This window comes from Micromesistius poutassou (genome assembly GCF_964030765.1).
Source record: "Micromesistius poutassou genome assembly, chromosome: 24".
Taxonomy (NCBI): domain Eukaryota; kingdom Metazoa; phylum Chordata; class Actinopteri; order Gadiformes; family Gadidae; genus Micromesistius; species Micromesistius poutassou.
The window spans coordinates 7,971,696-7,986,807 of record NC_140294.1 but is presented as its reverse complement, the minus strand read 5'-3'; the positions used below and the strand labels follow the sequence as shown (position 1 = coordinate 7,986,807).

Sequence of the window (15,112 nt, the reverse complement as noted above, 5' to 3'; positions counted from 1 at the left end):
GAGATGAGAGAGAGAGGAGAGAGAGAGAGAGGAGAGAGAGAGAGAGAGAGAGAGAGAGGGAGAGAGAGAGAGAGAGACTATAACTCACACAGAGACGCTGAGGCCCCGTTCCAGAACCCAAACCCAGGGAGGAGGTCCTCCTGGGTGAAGGAGGTCCTGAAGGTGTGGATGTGTGTCAGTGTGTCTGAGACCCTCCTCCACCTGGGGACACTCTGTAGAAGGACAGAGTGCCAGCAGGGCCGGTCCAGATACACTCCTACTCTGGTAGAGCCAGCGGGGGGGAGACGTATGTCTGTCTCTCTACCGTTGTACCGGACAGAGTAACGATCATCATAACAATCAAGCCTCCAGGACTCGTTGTTCTCTCCAAGCAGGCTGTCATCACGCCCTCCTCTCCTTGTGATTCCTCTGTATGTCACTGCTATATCAACCCATCCTTTCCTCTCTACCTCCCAGTAACAGCGGCCAGTCAGAGCCTCTCTACACAACACCTACTCCCAGTAGTCAAATCTCTCTGGGTGATCCGGATACGACTGGTCCTCTCTGACCCGCGTCACCTTTCTGTTGTCCTCAGACAGAGAGAGTCGTCTGTGGGCTGTGTTTGGGTCCAGTGTGAGTTCACAGGCATCTGACGGAGAACAAGACATGATGAGCTACTGAACCCTTCTGCATCTTCATCTTCATCCTCATCATCATCACTAGTACTGCTGGAAGCATTGACATCTTAGATATGCTAGGATGCTAAATCCGAGGACACACACACACACACACACACACACACACACACACACACACACTCTTCAACACTTCATCCACTTAAGCCATCATAACTTGGTCAAAATTCAACCGTTTACCATCATTCAAACTATTAAACAAATCTACACATTTGTATCTTCAATAATATTTAATCAGTCCGGACTTCCAAGTACAGACTTCCGAGGACGCGAGTACGCACCTACAATTGGAACAGCAGCGGTCTCGATGACGTCATCACCTCAGCTCTGTTAACTGCTTTACGGCCTCATGTAGGCATATACTGCTGAACAATTTAAACTAATTATATAAAACTAAACCCCAGCCTCTTTCATTTTAAAATAGTATGTCAATATTTTGAATGAATATAAATGAAAAGATATGCTTATCGTGTGTATAAGCTATTCACACAACTTTTTATATGTAGGGTACAGATGCGCGTGCCTAACTGGCTATGTAGTTGGAGAGTAGACTATTGATATAATAATAATAACGAATGAGCGAGAAATGACACAGATTAGAACACCCACACACACACACACACACACACACACACACACACACACGATCGGATGGATCCGACCAAGATTTTCGTTGCCGTTGTGATGGGTTTCCTCTATCAGCGACTTATACAATAAAAACAAATTATATTAAACAAAACCCCAGCCTCTTTAATTTTAAAATAGTATGTCAATATTTTGAATGAATAGGCCTACATTTTTCTTATATATGTCAAATGTTCCTATATATAGCCTATTATTATAGCTTACATACTAATATTTTAAAACATGGTAATGCGAAATGCATCCTGGGATATTTAACGGTCCAAGTCCACACAAGTCACCTCCGATGCGTCCTCGGTGGAACGGCCAGTTTAAGAACGCATCGAGAACACACACGGGTTTTACGACTGTACTTGACTTGATGTGTACTTGGAATTGGAACAGTACTTGGGCTACGACTGATGACGTTTCACGAGAACGCAAAGTACACAAGTACAGACAAGAACGCAAATTGAGAAACGGCCTCTCTCTCTCCCTCATGGACTACAACAATGGACTACAATAGTGGACTACAATAGTGGACTACAATAGTGGACTACAATAGTGGACGTTGTCCGACCACTTTTTTAAATGTCAGCCACAGTTCGGCTTTCGGCCCCAACCTCATTGATCGACCCGGCAACGTTTTCCCACGCCAGTTTTTTGCTTTTGGTGCTGATTCCGGAGGAAAGAGAGCCAAACAAGATCTTATTTCTGGCCTCTACCTCAGAAATCAGCACCTCCACCTCGCATTCACTAAAGTTATTTTTTCTTCCTTTCTCCATTTTCTCCTTTCTCCTAACGAGCGCACTACTGCAGGTTTATTTATACGAATTAGCATATTAAATGAGGGAGGAGACGGGTGGAGATGGAAATGGTTGGAGAGACGGGCTCGTGCATGTGCACTCAATTTCACGTTAATTGGGATGTACAAAGAGAATCTGTGTGAAATCGTGCTTACGCAAGGATTGATACATCCAGATTTTTTTGTGAGCATCAGCTTTCCAGATTTTGGCGTCCGCAAAGTTTTAGTCAGAAATCCACGCAAGTCTTACACAACAACACACAACTCACTGCCTCCCTGCTTCTAGCCAATCAGCTACTAGCCACCACCAATATACTACCCGGCCTTCTTTCATCCGCCGTCATGTCTCGTCTCCACCTTGGATTATCACTCCTGCTACTCCAGACTCTTAGGACTCTCTCCTCTACTCCACCAACTTCTGGCCCACTCAGCTACACCGCCGCTGACCTTCACCGCCTCAACAATAACCATCGTCTCTCTGCTGCTGCTGCCCCTGCAGCCAGCACAGCCGGAATCCTCCGCCGACGCCGCTACATCCATCCAGGTTCTGGCCCCTCTCGCAACCAACACCTCCCCCATGGCTCACCCATCCCCTCACTCTGGACTAACTCTCGCCCCCCCGTCACCCCCACCTGCCGTACTGCCAACCTCACTAACCTCCGTTCCCCCTCCCCTGCCCCCCCATCCATCTCCCTCGCACTGCTGAACTGTCGCTCCCTCTCCAACAAATCACCCGTTATATCTGAACTGCTACTGGACAATAACATGGATCTGCTCCTCCTCTGTGAAACATGGCAACAGCCCCTGGACTTCTACGCTCTCAATCAAGCCACTCCTTCCAATTACAGTTACATCGCCAAACCCCGCCTCTCTGGCCGAGGGGGAGGCGTTGCCGTTCTTCATAAACAATCCCTGTCCATCACCTACTACTACTGCTACTGAACTGGTCTTCATCCTCATCTTCATCACTAGTACTGTTCTTCCTGTTTCACGTTCATCTTCTCTACAAAAATGAACATAGAAAGACTAAATCATATCAGATGATAGCTACTATAGTGGACTAGTGTGCTATAGCTTTAGAAATAGTAATGCATATTGTTTATAAGATGTTTTAAGTTAAACGTAAATGTAAATCCCATGTGTGTGTGAGTGGTTGTCCCAGTCAAAACAATGAAAAATGTATACACTGAATCTACTCCCGCAATATTTACACGACATACACATATTATACATCAAAACGTTCATCATGATGAGCTGATTAATCCTCTGTAGTATCTAAGCTATAGTCTACATACTTTTCAAGATATTCGACTTTGAAAGGTTCCAATACACATCCACACTGTCGCTCCCTCTCCAACAAATCACCCGTTATATCTGAACTGCTACTGGACAATAACATGGATCTGCTCCTCCTCTGTGAAACATGGCAACAGCCCCTGGACTTCTACGCTCTCAATCAAGCCACTCCTTCCAATTACAGTTACATCGCCAAACCCCGCCTCTCTGGCCGAGGGGGAGGCATTGGCATTCTTCATAAACAATCCCTGTCCATCACTGAACTGAACCTCAACCTCCCATCTATCTCATCCTTTGAACACCTTGCCTTCTCCCTCCCCAACTCTATCACCACTGTTCTAATCTACCGTCCTCTGAAGCCACACCCATCTTTTCTCTCTGAACTGTCTGAACTCCTCACCATTGCGTCCTCTCTCTCTTCCTGCCTCCTACTTACCGGTGACTTCAACATCCACACGGACAAGCCGACCGCCACGTTTACGAAAGTAAACGTGTAAAGTACATTCATGTTAAGTCTGTCTTGTGTCTGTGTCTGGCGTCAGTCTCCTGAGGTGGTGGTGTCAGTCTCCTGAGGTGGTGGTGTCAGTCTCCTGAGGTGGTGGTGTCAGTCTCCTGAGGTGACATCCTGAGGTCCCACCATCCCCCCCCCCCCCCCTCCCCTCCCTGACCACCCACCCTTCCCTTCTCACTGCCTTCTCCCCTGTTGACTCCTCCCACATTTTGGACATCATCACTGCGTCCAAGACAACCACCTGCTCTCTCGACCCCTTCCCAACGACTCTAACCAAGGCTTGCCTCCCTGTCCTCATCCCCCACCTCACCACCCTCTTCAATCAGTCCCTATCCCTTGGTCATGTTCCCTCTGTCTACAAACTTGCCTCCATCACCCCATCCTCAAAAAGCCCACCCTTGATCCAGCCAACCTCTCCAACTACCGCCCCATCTCCAACCTGCCGTTCCTCTCCAAAACTCTGGAATGCATTATCGGCGTCCAACTCCACACCCACCTCCAGTCAAACAACCTCTACAAACGCCTCCAGTCAAACAACCTCTATGAACCCCTCCAGTCAAACAACCTCTATGAACCCCTCCAGTCAAACAACCTCTATGAACCCCTCCAGTCAAACAACCTCTATGAACCCCTCCAGTCTGGCTTCCGCCCACTTCACAGCACCGAAAGTGCCCTTGTCAAAGTAATCAATGATCTCCTCACCTCTGCAGACTGCGGTGCCCTCAACATCCTGCTTTTCCTAGACCTCAGCGCAGCCTTTGATACTGTACACCATTCCATCCTCCTCAAAAGGCTGCGCCAACAGGGTGTTGAGGGCACCGCACTCGACTGGCTCACCTCCTACCTCACCGACAGGCAACAGTTCGTCTCCCTCTCTGGCCACACATCCACCCTCTCTCCTGTCACGCAGGGGGTCCCTCAGGGCTCAGTCCTTGGCCCCCTTCTTTTCATCTGCTACCTCTTCCCCCTTGGTCACATCATCTGCAAACTCAATCTCGACTTCCACTGTTACAGAGATGACACTCAGATCTACATCAGTACCAAAACCACCCAAAACCCTCCCCTCACCCACATCGAAACCTGCATCTCTACAATAAAAACATGGCTGACCCAGAACTTTCTCAAACTTAACAGCGACAAAACAGACACCAAATCCACTCTAAATAAAACTGGACCCATCTCACTCACTATTGACGCCTCGACCATCACGCCCTCCCCCCTGGCACGCAATCTTGGTGTTATCCTGGACCCCACCCTCTCCTTCGATCCCCATGTCAGCTCCATTGTCAAGACCTCCTACTTTCACCTCCGCCGCATCGCCAAAATCAGACACTGCCTCTCCCCCCCCGCTGCTGAATCCCTTATCCACGCCTCCATCTCCTCCCGTCTTGACGACTGCCTCCTCACTGGCATCACCTCTCATTCCCTCCATAGACTCCAAATGGTCCAAAACTCTGCTGCTCGCCTCCTCACTCACACCCGGTCCCGTGAGCACATCACTACCGTTCTCCACACTCTCCACTGGCTCCCCATCAAACAACGTATCAGTTTCAAAATACTCCTGCTGACTTTCAAAGCTCTCCACCTGGCCCCGCCCTACCTGTCTGACCTCCTCATCCCCCATCGCCCCTCCCGACTCCCTCCGATCCTCCTCCACTCTCACTCTAACCGTACCACCCTCCAAACTGAACACATTCAGTGACAGAGCCTTCTCCAGGGCAGCCCCCAACTATGGAACTCTCTTCCCCAACCTGTCCACGACTCTCCCTCACTTCCCACATTCAAATCCACTCTAAAAACCTATCTCTTTTCCCAAGCCTACGACCTCCCCTACCCATAACCACCTTCATCCCTGCCCCTGCCCTTGTCCCCCTGACTGTCATCACCCTTTTCGTATTTTTTATGTCTTCCACAATGTAAGAGTCTTTGGGTCACTGAAAAGCGCTATATAAATTTCATGAATTATTATTATTATCAACAGTAGAACACGTATAGTTAAAAGCCTAAACAGCCTCGTTGGTGGATAGCAGCATAGGCTCTGTTTGATTGAGTAAGGGTTGCATTTCTTGCCTACTACCTCCCACCGATCCACTGCCTCTGTCCTCTCCCTACCCTTCAATCACGTAATGATGATGATCTGACAACGCACGCACATCGTAAAAATAAACAAATAAGGAATGTATCACTACTTATTAATTACTACTAATTATCATTATACATAGTTCATGCGTTATATAAGCACTAGTAAAAATTAAGTGTGTTCGTTGTGTGTCAAGTTGTTAACTGATGCTATAGGTTAGACCAGTGGTTCTCAAACTTTTTCGGTCACCCCCCACTTTGGACAAGGGGGGATGTTCAAGCCCCACCTGCCCCCATCGCCCCAACACAACGCTAACGAAATACGCCAAGCTTAACATCTCCACATTTATTGAAGTAACATCAAGTTACATCATGTTGTATCTAAATTCTAACTCAATAACGTCAAATAACAGCAAGTTCAACAACAAGAGAAAATAAAAGTGCAGCTGTGTCATGACTTGTACCAAGTTCAGAAAAAGAGAAAATAAAAGTGCCACTTTGCAATCTGTTAAAAAAAAAAAAAAGACGAGCAATGCATTTGGCAAGACAGGTGAGCAATTGAACTCATGAGACCTATACCTGCATGAGTGGCTGCAAAGCTGCAAGCTTAAAATGTTCAAATGTAGGCCTATTTCAAATAAAAAAAAAATCATTATTAGTGACACGCCTACAAAATATGCGAGCAGCGCCCCCCCGGCCGAGAAGAGAGCTGGAGTGTCAGCGGACACGCTATGGGACGGGGAGGACTCCAGTGACGAGGCATCGGGACGAAGCTGCTGCTCGGTTACAACACCTAAAGACGACTCTGTCGGTGTGTGATCGTGGTGGCGAGAAGCACGGTCGTTCGTTTCCCAATATCGCTCAGATTGACAGATTTATCCTCGCCACCCCTGCTCAGTGCATCCCGCGCAGCAAGAGAGCGAGACTTCTCCGGTGCTGGATCTGATATTCAGGTCGGATGTGGTTTTAAGTTGTGCGGGTATAAGGACGGGTGCGGGTTTGCAACATGAGAGCCGTGCAGGACTCTGCTCTGCTCACCTCTCTCTCCGTCGCGCTCTGCCTCTGGCTCACACACGCTCCCCCCCAGCCTCCGCTCTTCCGCTCGCGTCACTTTTTAAAATCCCCTTCAGAGCGAAACATGTATTTGCCACATCTTGCTCCGACTGTTTTTGACTGACTAATTTTAAAATGTTTAGCCACCCTGGCCTACAGGCAGGTTAACGAGCACAGCGACGCGGCGCCCCCGATGTAGAATGACGAGTTGGAGCGCGGCGACAGCACTTATTTTATAGCATGTATATATCTTATAGCGACATTCTGCTTGGAAATACGAGATATGACTTGTGGTCCATATCGCCCAGCCCTACTGTCAAGCTTTCACTCCTACCATAAGAAATGTGGAGTTTTCAGTGAAATTTCCTCCCGTTTGTCGCGCCCCACCTGTCACGTCTCTGTTCCCCACCAGTGGGGCGCGCCCCACACTTTGAGAACCGCTGGGTTAGACTATGACATAGTAATGTTACCAATAAAAACATTATAAACATGGCAACATAATTCACTATCTTGCTCGAGGAGTAATTACTCATACATGCTCACACTAATGGTTCAATGCAGTTTGAAGTTTGTTTGAAATAGCGTACCTCATCATCACCCAAAAGAAAACTCGATGAGGTAGTATTGGATGACATGTTATCATAGCTTCTTGGCACATACCGCCTACCGTAGTTGCAACCAGGTTGCAACGTCCATTTTAAAAAGCGAGCACTATTCGTTTGAATGCACTATATCATTTTACCACGAGATGGGAGTAATTCCTACAGTGTCCCTTTAAGCTATGTAGCTTTATCATGTTTTCAACCTCACTTTACACTGCAACACTCACAACATTGTCTTCAGGGAAAAACATTTGACATGTTTCATTTTGTTCTGTAAAATAAATCTTTATATTTTAAGAATATTGAATGTACATTTGACAGCCCTAAATCAAACTAATCAGATACTTACACTTGTTTAAAGCTGATCTCAGGTCAGCCAGCTTCTCCATCTCCATGTTCAGTGTCTCCTCCAGCTGATCCTGGGATCTCCTCACGAGGTTAGTAGGGGGAGAGACTGGTGAGGCTACAAGCAGAGGAAAGCCAAGAAGAGGTTCAATATGAAGATCCTGATTGGGAAGACATTCAAGAACATGGTGTTCAAGAACACCACCTGTGTTCGGAGCAGAGTGGAACGATCACATCGTGTTTTGGGGAGACAAAAAACATAGGATTTCATTCATGTTCTCGAGATGATTGGTCTTGTTTTAGTAACAGTGATAAAATGGCATCAATTTTGGGTTCAATTGCTCTTCAAAAAGAATATGACCGAACAGCGGTATGGGCGGTGTGGCACAGTATCATACCGGAGACATTCTGGATCATTGGACAACCCTAAGATGAATCAAACTAAACAAACACTTACACTTCTTTACATCTGGTTTAGGGACAGGCACCTTCCCCATCTCCATGTTCAGTGTCTCCTCCACCTGATCCAGGGCTCTCCTCAAGGTCCCAACGTATGACGGAGGACGGACCTCCACCGTCGTCCAGTCCCTGGTGGGTGGAGGATCCTTCAGGGATTTGAAGGTCTGGAGGAGGTGGAGGTGGTCTTCAGTGTGTGATAGCTGCTTCACCTCTGATCTTCTATTGGTCAGATCTTCTATTTCCTGCTCCAGCTCTTTGATGAGGCCTTCAGCTTCTGTCTCTGTGGATTTCAGTTTCTCTTTAACCGTTTGGTTGTGATCATCCTGGCACTTTTCAACAGAGCGCTTCAGAGCGGTGAGGACCTGCACGCCATCGGCTATCTCTTTGTCTGCGTCTGCTTTGCTACGTCCCATTGTGTCTCTGATGTCCTTAATCTTTAGTTGTCTCTCCTGGATCATCTGCTGAACTTCAGCCTCTATCTTCCCCAGCTGGGCCGTCTTCACTTCATATTCCTCCTTTAGAGGTACAACAGGATGGGACTTGTGGTCCGTCACTGTGCACAACAGACACACACACACCTGTTCAGTCTGGCAGAAGAGCTCCAGGAGTCGGTCGTGTTTCTTACACACCCTGTCCTCCAGACGGTCCATAGGCTCGACCAGCTGATGTTTCTTCAGGCCTGCGACTCTCTGATGAGGCTCCAGGTGGGTGTGGCAGTAAGAGGTAAAACACGTCAGGCAGGACTTCACGGCCTTCAGCTGGGTCTCAGTACAGACGTCACAGGGAACTTCTGCTGGTTCAACACAAGGCTGCTCTTTGACTGGTGCAGAACTTCTAAACCGATCAACCATCCCTGATAAGAGGGTATTAACCCGTAGATCAGGTCTTGTGTGGAACAGCTCGTTGCAAACAGGACATTTGTACTGGACTTGGTCATCCCAGAACGTTGTAATACAGGTTCTACAGAAGTTGTGTCCACATGGTGTGGAGACTGGGCTGTTGAACACATCCAGACAGATGGAACAGGAGAAGTCCTCTTCAGACCAGGAAGTAGCAGAGGCCATTCCTAGAAAACATGGATAACAATAGTAAAATAACAGTTTGAACTTGTTCAAATGCAAGTGCTTTATACGTTATATATTTTAGTAAGTAAGTAAGTAAGTTTAATTTATATAGCACTTTTCATAGATAAAATCACAAAGTGCTTTACAACAAGGATAGAATGCAATAAAATACAGTACAGAGATCACAAGAGAGTACAGTACAGAGATCAGAAAAAAAAACAAAAAAAAAACAAAACATAACAGCGCAAATTCAGGAAAACTTTACAGAGGCCCCACAATGTCGACATCAGTTGAAAGCCTGTCTAAAAAGATAGGTTTTAAGTTCTTTCTTAAAACCTTCAGTGGACTCTATACTGTGCAAGGTCGATGGTAGAGCATTCCAAAGGCGAGGGGCACAGGCCTGGAAAGAGCAGTCACCTCGTGTTTTAAAACGGGTGCGAGGGACCATCAAGAGTTTCTGGTCTGATGACCTTAGTGAACGTATTGGGGAATAGGGTCTCAGCAGCTCAGTGATGTACGAGGGAGCTTGTTCATGGAGGGCTCTAAAAACAAGTACTAAAATCTTAAAATGAATCCTAACTGACCTAGGTGCTGCTTTATAGGGGGGATGGCACTATCTGGGGCAATAATCAGTGTTTCAGTTTTGGCAGAATTAAGTTGAAGAAGGTTGTCATTTAGCCATTTTTTGATGGCCGTCAAACAGGCAGTTAAATCGTCTAGTTTGTGTAGCTCATTCTGCTTAAAAGAGCAGTAGAGCTGCACATCATCAGCATATAGATGATAAGAGACATCACTGAACTCACTGATAATCTGTCCAAGAGGGGTCATATAAAGCAAGAAAAGAAAAGGGCCAAGTACTGATCCCTGTGGGACCCCACAGGCTAGCCCTGTCAGGTCAGATGATAACTGGTTGACATGGACCAAAAAACTCCTGTCGGTCAGATAAGACCTGAACCAATTTAAAACAGTACCTGTGATCCCAAAAGTGTCTCTGAGTCTGTTTAATAAGACTTTATGGTCCACCGTGTCAAATGCAGAGGTAAGATCTAACAATACCAGGACTGTATATTGACCAGAGTCTGCTGCCATCAGGACATCACTTGAAACTCTGATTAAGGCTGTCTCGGTGGAGTGTTTTTTCCTGAAACCTGATTGGAAGGTGTCAAAGATAGAGTTTGCATCAATGAAGGCAATTAATTGTTTAGCTACTACCTTTTCCATAATTTTGGCCAGAAAAGGGAGCTTTGAAATGGGCCTATAATTTTTTTAATCAGTAGGATCCAGGTTTGGTTTCTTTAATTTAGGTTCCACTGCTGCTTGTTTAAAGGAATCTGGAACAACACCAGTTTGGAGAGATTGATTTATAATCTCTACAATGCAGGAGCCAGTGGAGCCAAAAGTTTTAAGGAACAGTGATGTCGGGAGTATGTCCAGAGGGCTAGAGGACAGAGCCATGGTGGCAAAGATCGCACTGATGTCTGGCAGTGAGACCAAAGAAAACAGGGACCAGTTACACCGGGGAGGCTGAATAGTGCAAGGATTTGGAACAGTAAAAGAAAAATTGGCCCTGATGTCATTGATTTTGTTTACCATAAAACTGGCAAAAACATTACAATCCGTCATAGAGGAGACCGGGGCAATGGGGACAGTAGGGGATGTAATAGAGCTAATGGTCTTAAACAGAAACTTGGGATTTCTCTTATTAATAGAGATAAGTTGAGCGAAATAAGCAGTTCTTGCTGTCTTTAGTGCATTGTTTAATGCTAATCTCAGATCCTTGAGGTGTAGCCTGTGAACCTCAAGCTTCGATGCTTTCCACAGTCGCTCTACCTTGCGGCAGCTTTTCCTATGATTTAAAATCTCTTCATTTATCCAGGGGCAGGGCTTCCTTCCGTATACGCTCAATATACAACAGTTGGGAACCAATCAGATCGCTTAAGCCACCCGTTTTATAAATTCTTATAGAACTAATGCTGTAAATTGTACAAGGAACCCTCTAACCTGAATTAACTTTGAAGGGTTTGAGACCTGCTGTCGGTTGCACCAGCAGAACGTAAAGCCGATCATAAGTTTGGGTGTAAAGCTCGCCTAAACCCTACGCTCGACGTAGCTAGTTTCAAACTAATAAAGGTGTTCTAAATTTTGGTTGCACCACCATAACTTAAGTTTTAACGTTACTAGTAGTGTGTAAATTGTACCAGTGTCGCATTTAATGACGTTTAGATAATTTAAAGCCAATCATTGACAGCAAACAATGTAAACAGGAAGTAGCTGCTACTGGCAAGTTTCCACCTCATCTGAGTGAAGACGCGTTAGCACCCAAATGAGAGGGCAAACAAAACAGTTCGACAGTCATTTATTCTCTAAAATTGACTTGGGCGTGAGGCGTGAGGTTAAGCTATTTGATGGCGGATTTTTATAATAAATTGCAGCTCATTGCTGCTTTGTATGCTATACGCTTGCACTTTCTAAAATTCTTTTTTAACTTTAGCCTTTATTTCTATTTATTTTACTCTTTTTATTTTATTTTACTATCTATTATTTTCTTTTTATTGTATGACAATGTTAATATGTGAAGCACTTTGAGTCTGCCTTGTGTATGAAAAGTGCTATATAAATAAAGTTGCCTTGCCTAACCTGGTGCATCATTAAAAATATTAATGTTTACATTAAGAATTGACCCCAAAGCACTTCATGTACTTTTTTATCAAACATGACCAACAGCCTGTCAGCCTGTTGGTCATGTAAGTACTGTAGTACTGTAACAAGGAATGTAATGTAAGTACTGTAACAAGGAATGTAATGAAAGGACATGACAAAATCTGAACAGACCTGAGCCGCACCCTGGGATAGAGAGTAGGGCTGTGCTAAAAGAAAATCGATATGGCAATATATCGTGACGTACTCCTTGCTGATGCGCGCATCGATACAGCAAAACAAAAAGCCATTGTCTGTTACTGGGGATCCACTCAGTTGGTGGAGGGAGCACCAGGCTGCCTTACTGTCTAACTTAGCTAGAAATACCCTCTGTATCCCAGGTACAAGTGAAGCCACAGAGAGGGTGTTCTCCACCGCTGGAGATATAGTTACAGCTCAGAGAAGTGCTCTGAAACCTGAGCACGGTCATCCACTGTTGTTTCTGCACAAAAATCTGAAAACATGTGAAGCCTTAGCTGCCAGTACAAGGACACTTTGAAGTTTGTTAAAACTGTTTTCTGTATTTAATGTTTTTTATTTATAAAATAACTGGTACGTCAGGTGGACATTCCTACAGCCAATAGAAGTGCACTTAAAGTCATGTGAAACCAGAATATTATTGTTGCATCAAAAATCTAAAAGCATAAGAGACAACAGAAAATGCCATTTTACGTTTAAGAATGGAAGCATATATTAATAACTCTGGGATTCGATTTTTTTTTTTTACTTTTTACTCTCTGGGCCTGATTTGTGAGTGTTTTAAGTTGTGCCATCCATAGAGAATAATGAAGAACAGCTGTTGTAGTAAATTCTGTGTAGGACATGGTCATTATTCAAAATCAACGTGTATCGCGATGCGCATCGTCGTGATACGTATCACGTCGTGAGGTTGTAGGGAATACCCAGCCATAATAGAGATAACCTTGAATAGGTTAACCAATCCCATATATGAACCATGTATACATATATTCAGTATAAACAACTTTAAATTTGAACCAGGCAGCCAGTGTAAATAAATAAGGAGAGAGCTGCTTGTGAGGCTAAACTGAGTGTGTGCACGAGCAGCCAATGTGCAACAGCGTACATTAAAAGATTAATCATTAGATTTTATTAATCGATATCGGTAAATTCAAAAGGCAGGTTGATTTTAAATTGATTGTTTGAAGCCAGCCTACTCATAATGGCGTTTCACATCGGCACTTTCAATAAGTGCCACGGTTTCTCCCAGCTAACGCAGAACGTATAGATAACGTTAGCCTTATCTGAAGGTTAGTTAGAACCAAACCAAGAACTAACATTTAGAGAACGTTCCCTCTGGTTTATGCAGAAACCTAACAGAGCCTAACGTAGGCCTGGGCGATACGGCTGAAAGACATAACGATATAACTTGATCATATTGATCAAACTATTGATAATTTTAATGACCTAAAAAGACTATCGGCTTTAGAAACTGGATAGATGACCATATCTACATCATCCTCTGGCCAAATCATTTTTAGGGTAATTTGAAGGGATTGCAACCTTTTCATTAAAGACCCGCCTCTCTCCTCCTCATTAGCCTTTAAAGCTACAGGAACGTTTGTGGAGAGCTCATTGTGGGACTGGCCCGTAGTGGCTGTAACTCTGCACCAAGGATGAATTTCGGGAATGAGTCTTCAAATACTGTATTAGGGGCCACTAACACCGATATAAAGGCATCCGTAAAGTAGCATGGGACCTTTAGTGCCCCACTTCACTCAAAAAGAATAGAACAGTGTAATATGACTGCATGATTAATATGACTACATGATTAATATGGCTGCATGATTAATATGACTGCATGATTAATATGACTGCATGTCTAATATGACTACATGTCCAATATGACTACATGTTTAATATGACCGTGTGATGTCTAGAGAAAGCGCATTCTGGTTACAAAAATGTTACAGAAAGCTTAGCTGAAAGAAGACAGAGCACGTGCGTATATTTGCATAACGCGATCTGATTGGGTGACGGATCCGTCGCTGCCTGAAAAGTTAAACTTGACGGACGGCCCCACAATGCACTTCGGGAGCGTCCCACGCAAGGCCAACGCCTTTCATACCCGCTGCGCGTCCGTCGACGGGCTGCAGCTGCGGGCGAGAGGGTCCGCGATCTGCCTCCGTAGCGGCTCCAACGCGGCGTGCAGGTGGACCCCGACACGGGTCCGTTTCGCGGATAGGGTTACGGTTAGGTTTAGGGTTAGGGTGAGGGTGAGGGTGAGGAGTCAGCGTGTGAGTTTGCCTGACAGGCTGCCTGTCCGATCCTAGCGCTCCCCTAGTTCACATCATAACCCGCTGTAGGGCCGGTCCGTACGGGGTCACACCGCGGGGAGAGAGGCGCGGAGGTTGTGTTGTTTTACTCACCTCGTTGCGGTTGCTGTCGGTCAGACTGTGTGTGTCGCAAAACGTGTTGTGTTGTTCTCCTGAGGGAGAGAACTGCTTCCTCCTCGTCGGGTTTCTGTCAACCTTAAGTTTCGATTCCCGAACATCACGTCCTCTCCTGGCCCCGCCCCCACGGACACACGCCCCGTGTGTGTGTGTGTGTGTGTGTGTGTGTGTGTGTGTGTGTGTGTGTGTGTGTTCTTTAAGATTCTCCCCACCGAACGGGGCGCCAGAAGGAGACACGTTGTTTTAACTCTTTGTGGTTTTTTATTTGCTTTGTTTGATTTTCCTTATGCAGTTGTTTTAGTCCACAAATAACAGGTTATAAACCTGTAGAATAGAAAGGCTACGGTGTAAACAACAATATTGATAGCCACATACATAATATACTATCAATTCTGAATAATAAACAAATATAAATAATAGTCAGTAGTCAGTATTTAGTGTTATAATAATAGTATAATATATAATATAGTATAAAATAATTAGTGTTTAAACTGA

At 45.3% G+C, this 15,112-nt stretch overlaps 1 protein-coding gene across 1 annotated transcript; it reads right to left on the bottom strand.

The window, feature by feature from the left end:
• Nucleotides 1–244: 244 nt before the first annotated feature.
• Nucleotides 245–14,736, bottom strand: LOC311369540 (E3 ubiquitin/ISG15 ligase TRIM25-like). The gene is made up of 4 exons (XM_084487767.1): nucleotides 14,594–14,736; nucleotides 8,444–9,511; nucleotides 7,991–8,104; nucleotides 245–628 (listed from the first exon to the last, which is right to left on the bottom strand). Exons 2-4 carry the CDS (start codon nucleotides 9,507–9,509, stop codon nucleotides 492–494), a joined length of 1,317 nt encoding a protein of 438 aa, XP_084343893.1. The 5' UTR covers nucleotides 9,510–9,511; nucleotides 14,594–14,736; the 3' UTR covers nucleotides 245–491.
• Nucleotides 14,737–15,112: the final 376 nt, after the last annotated feature.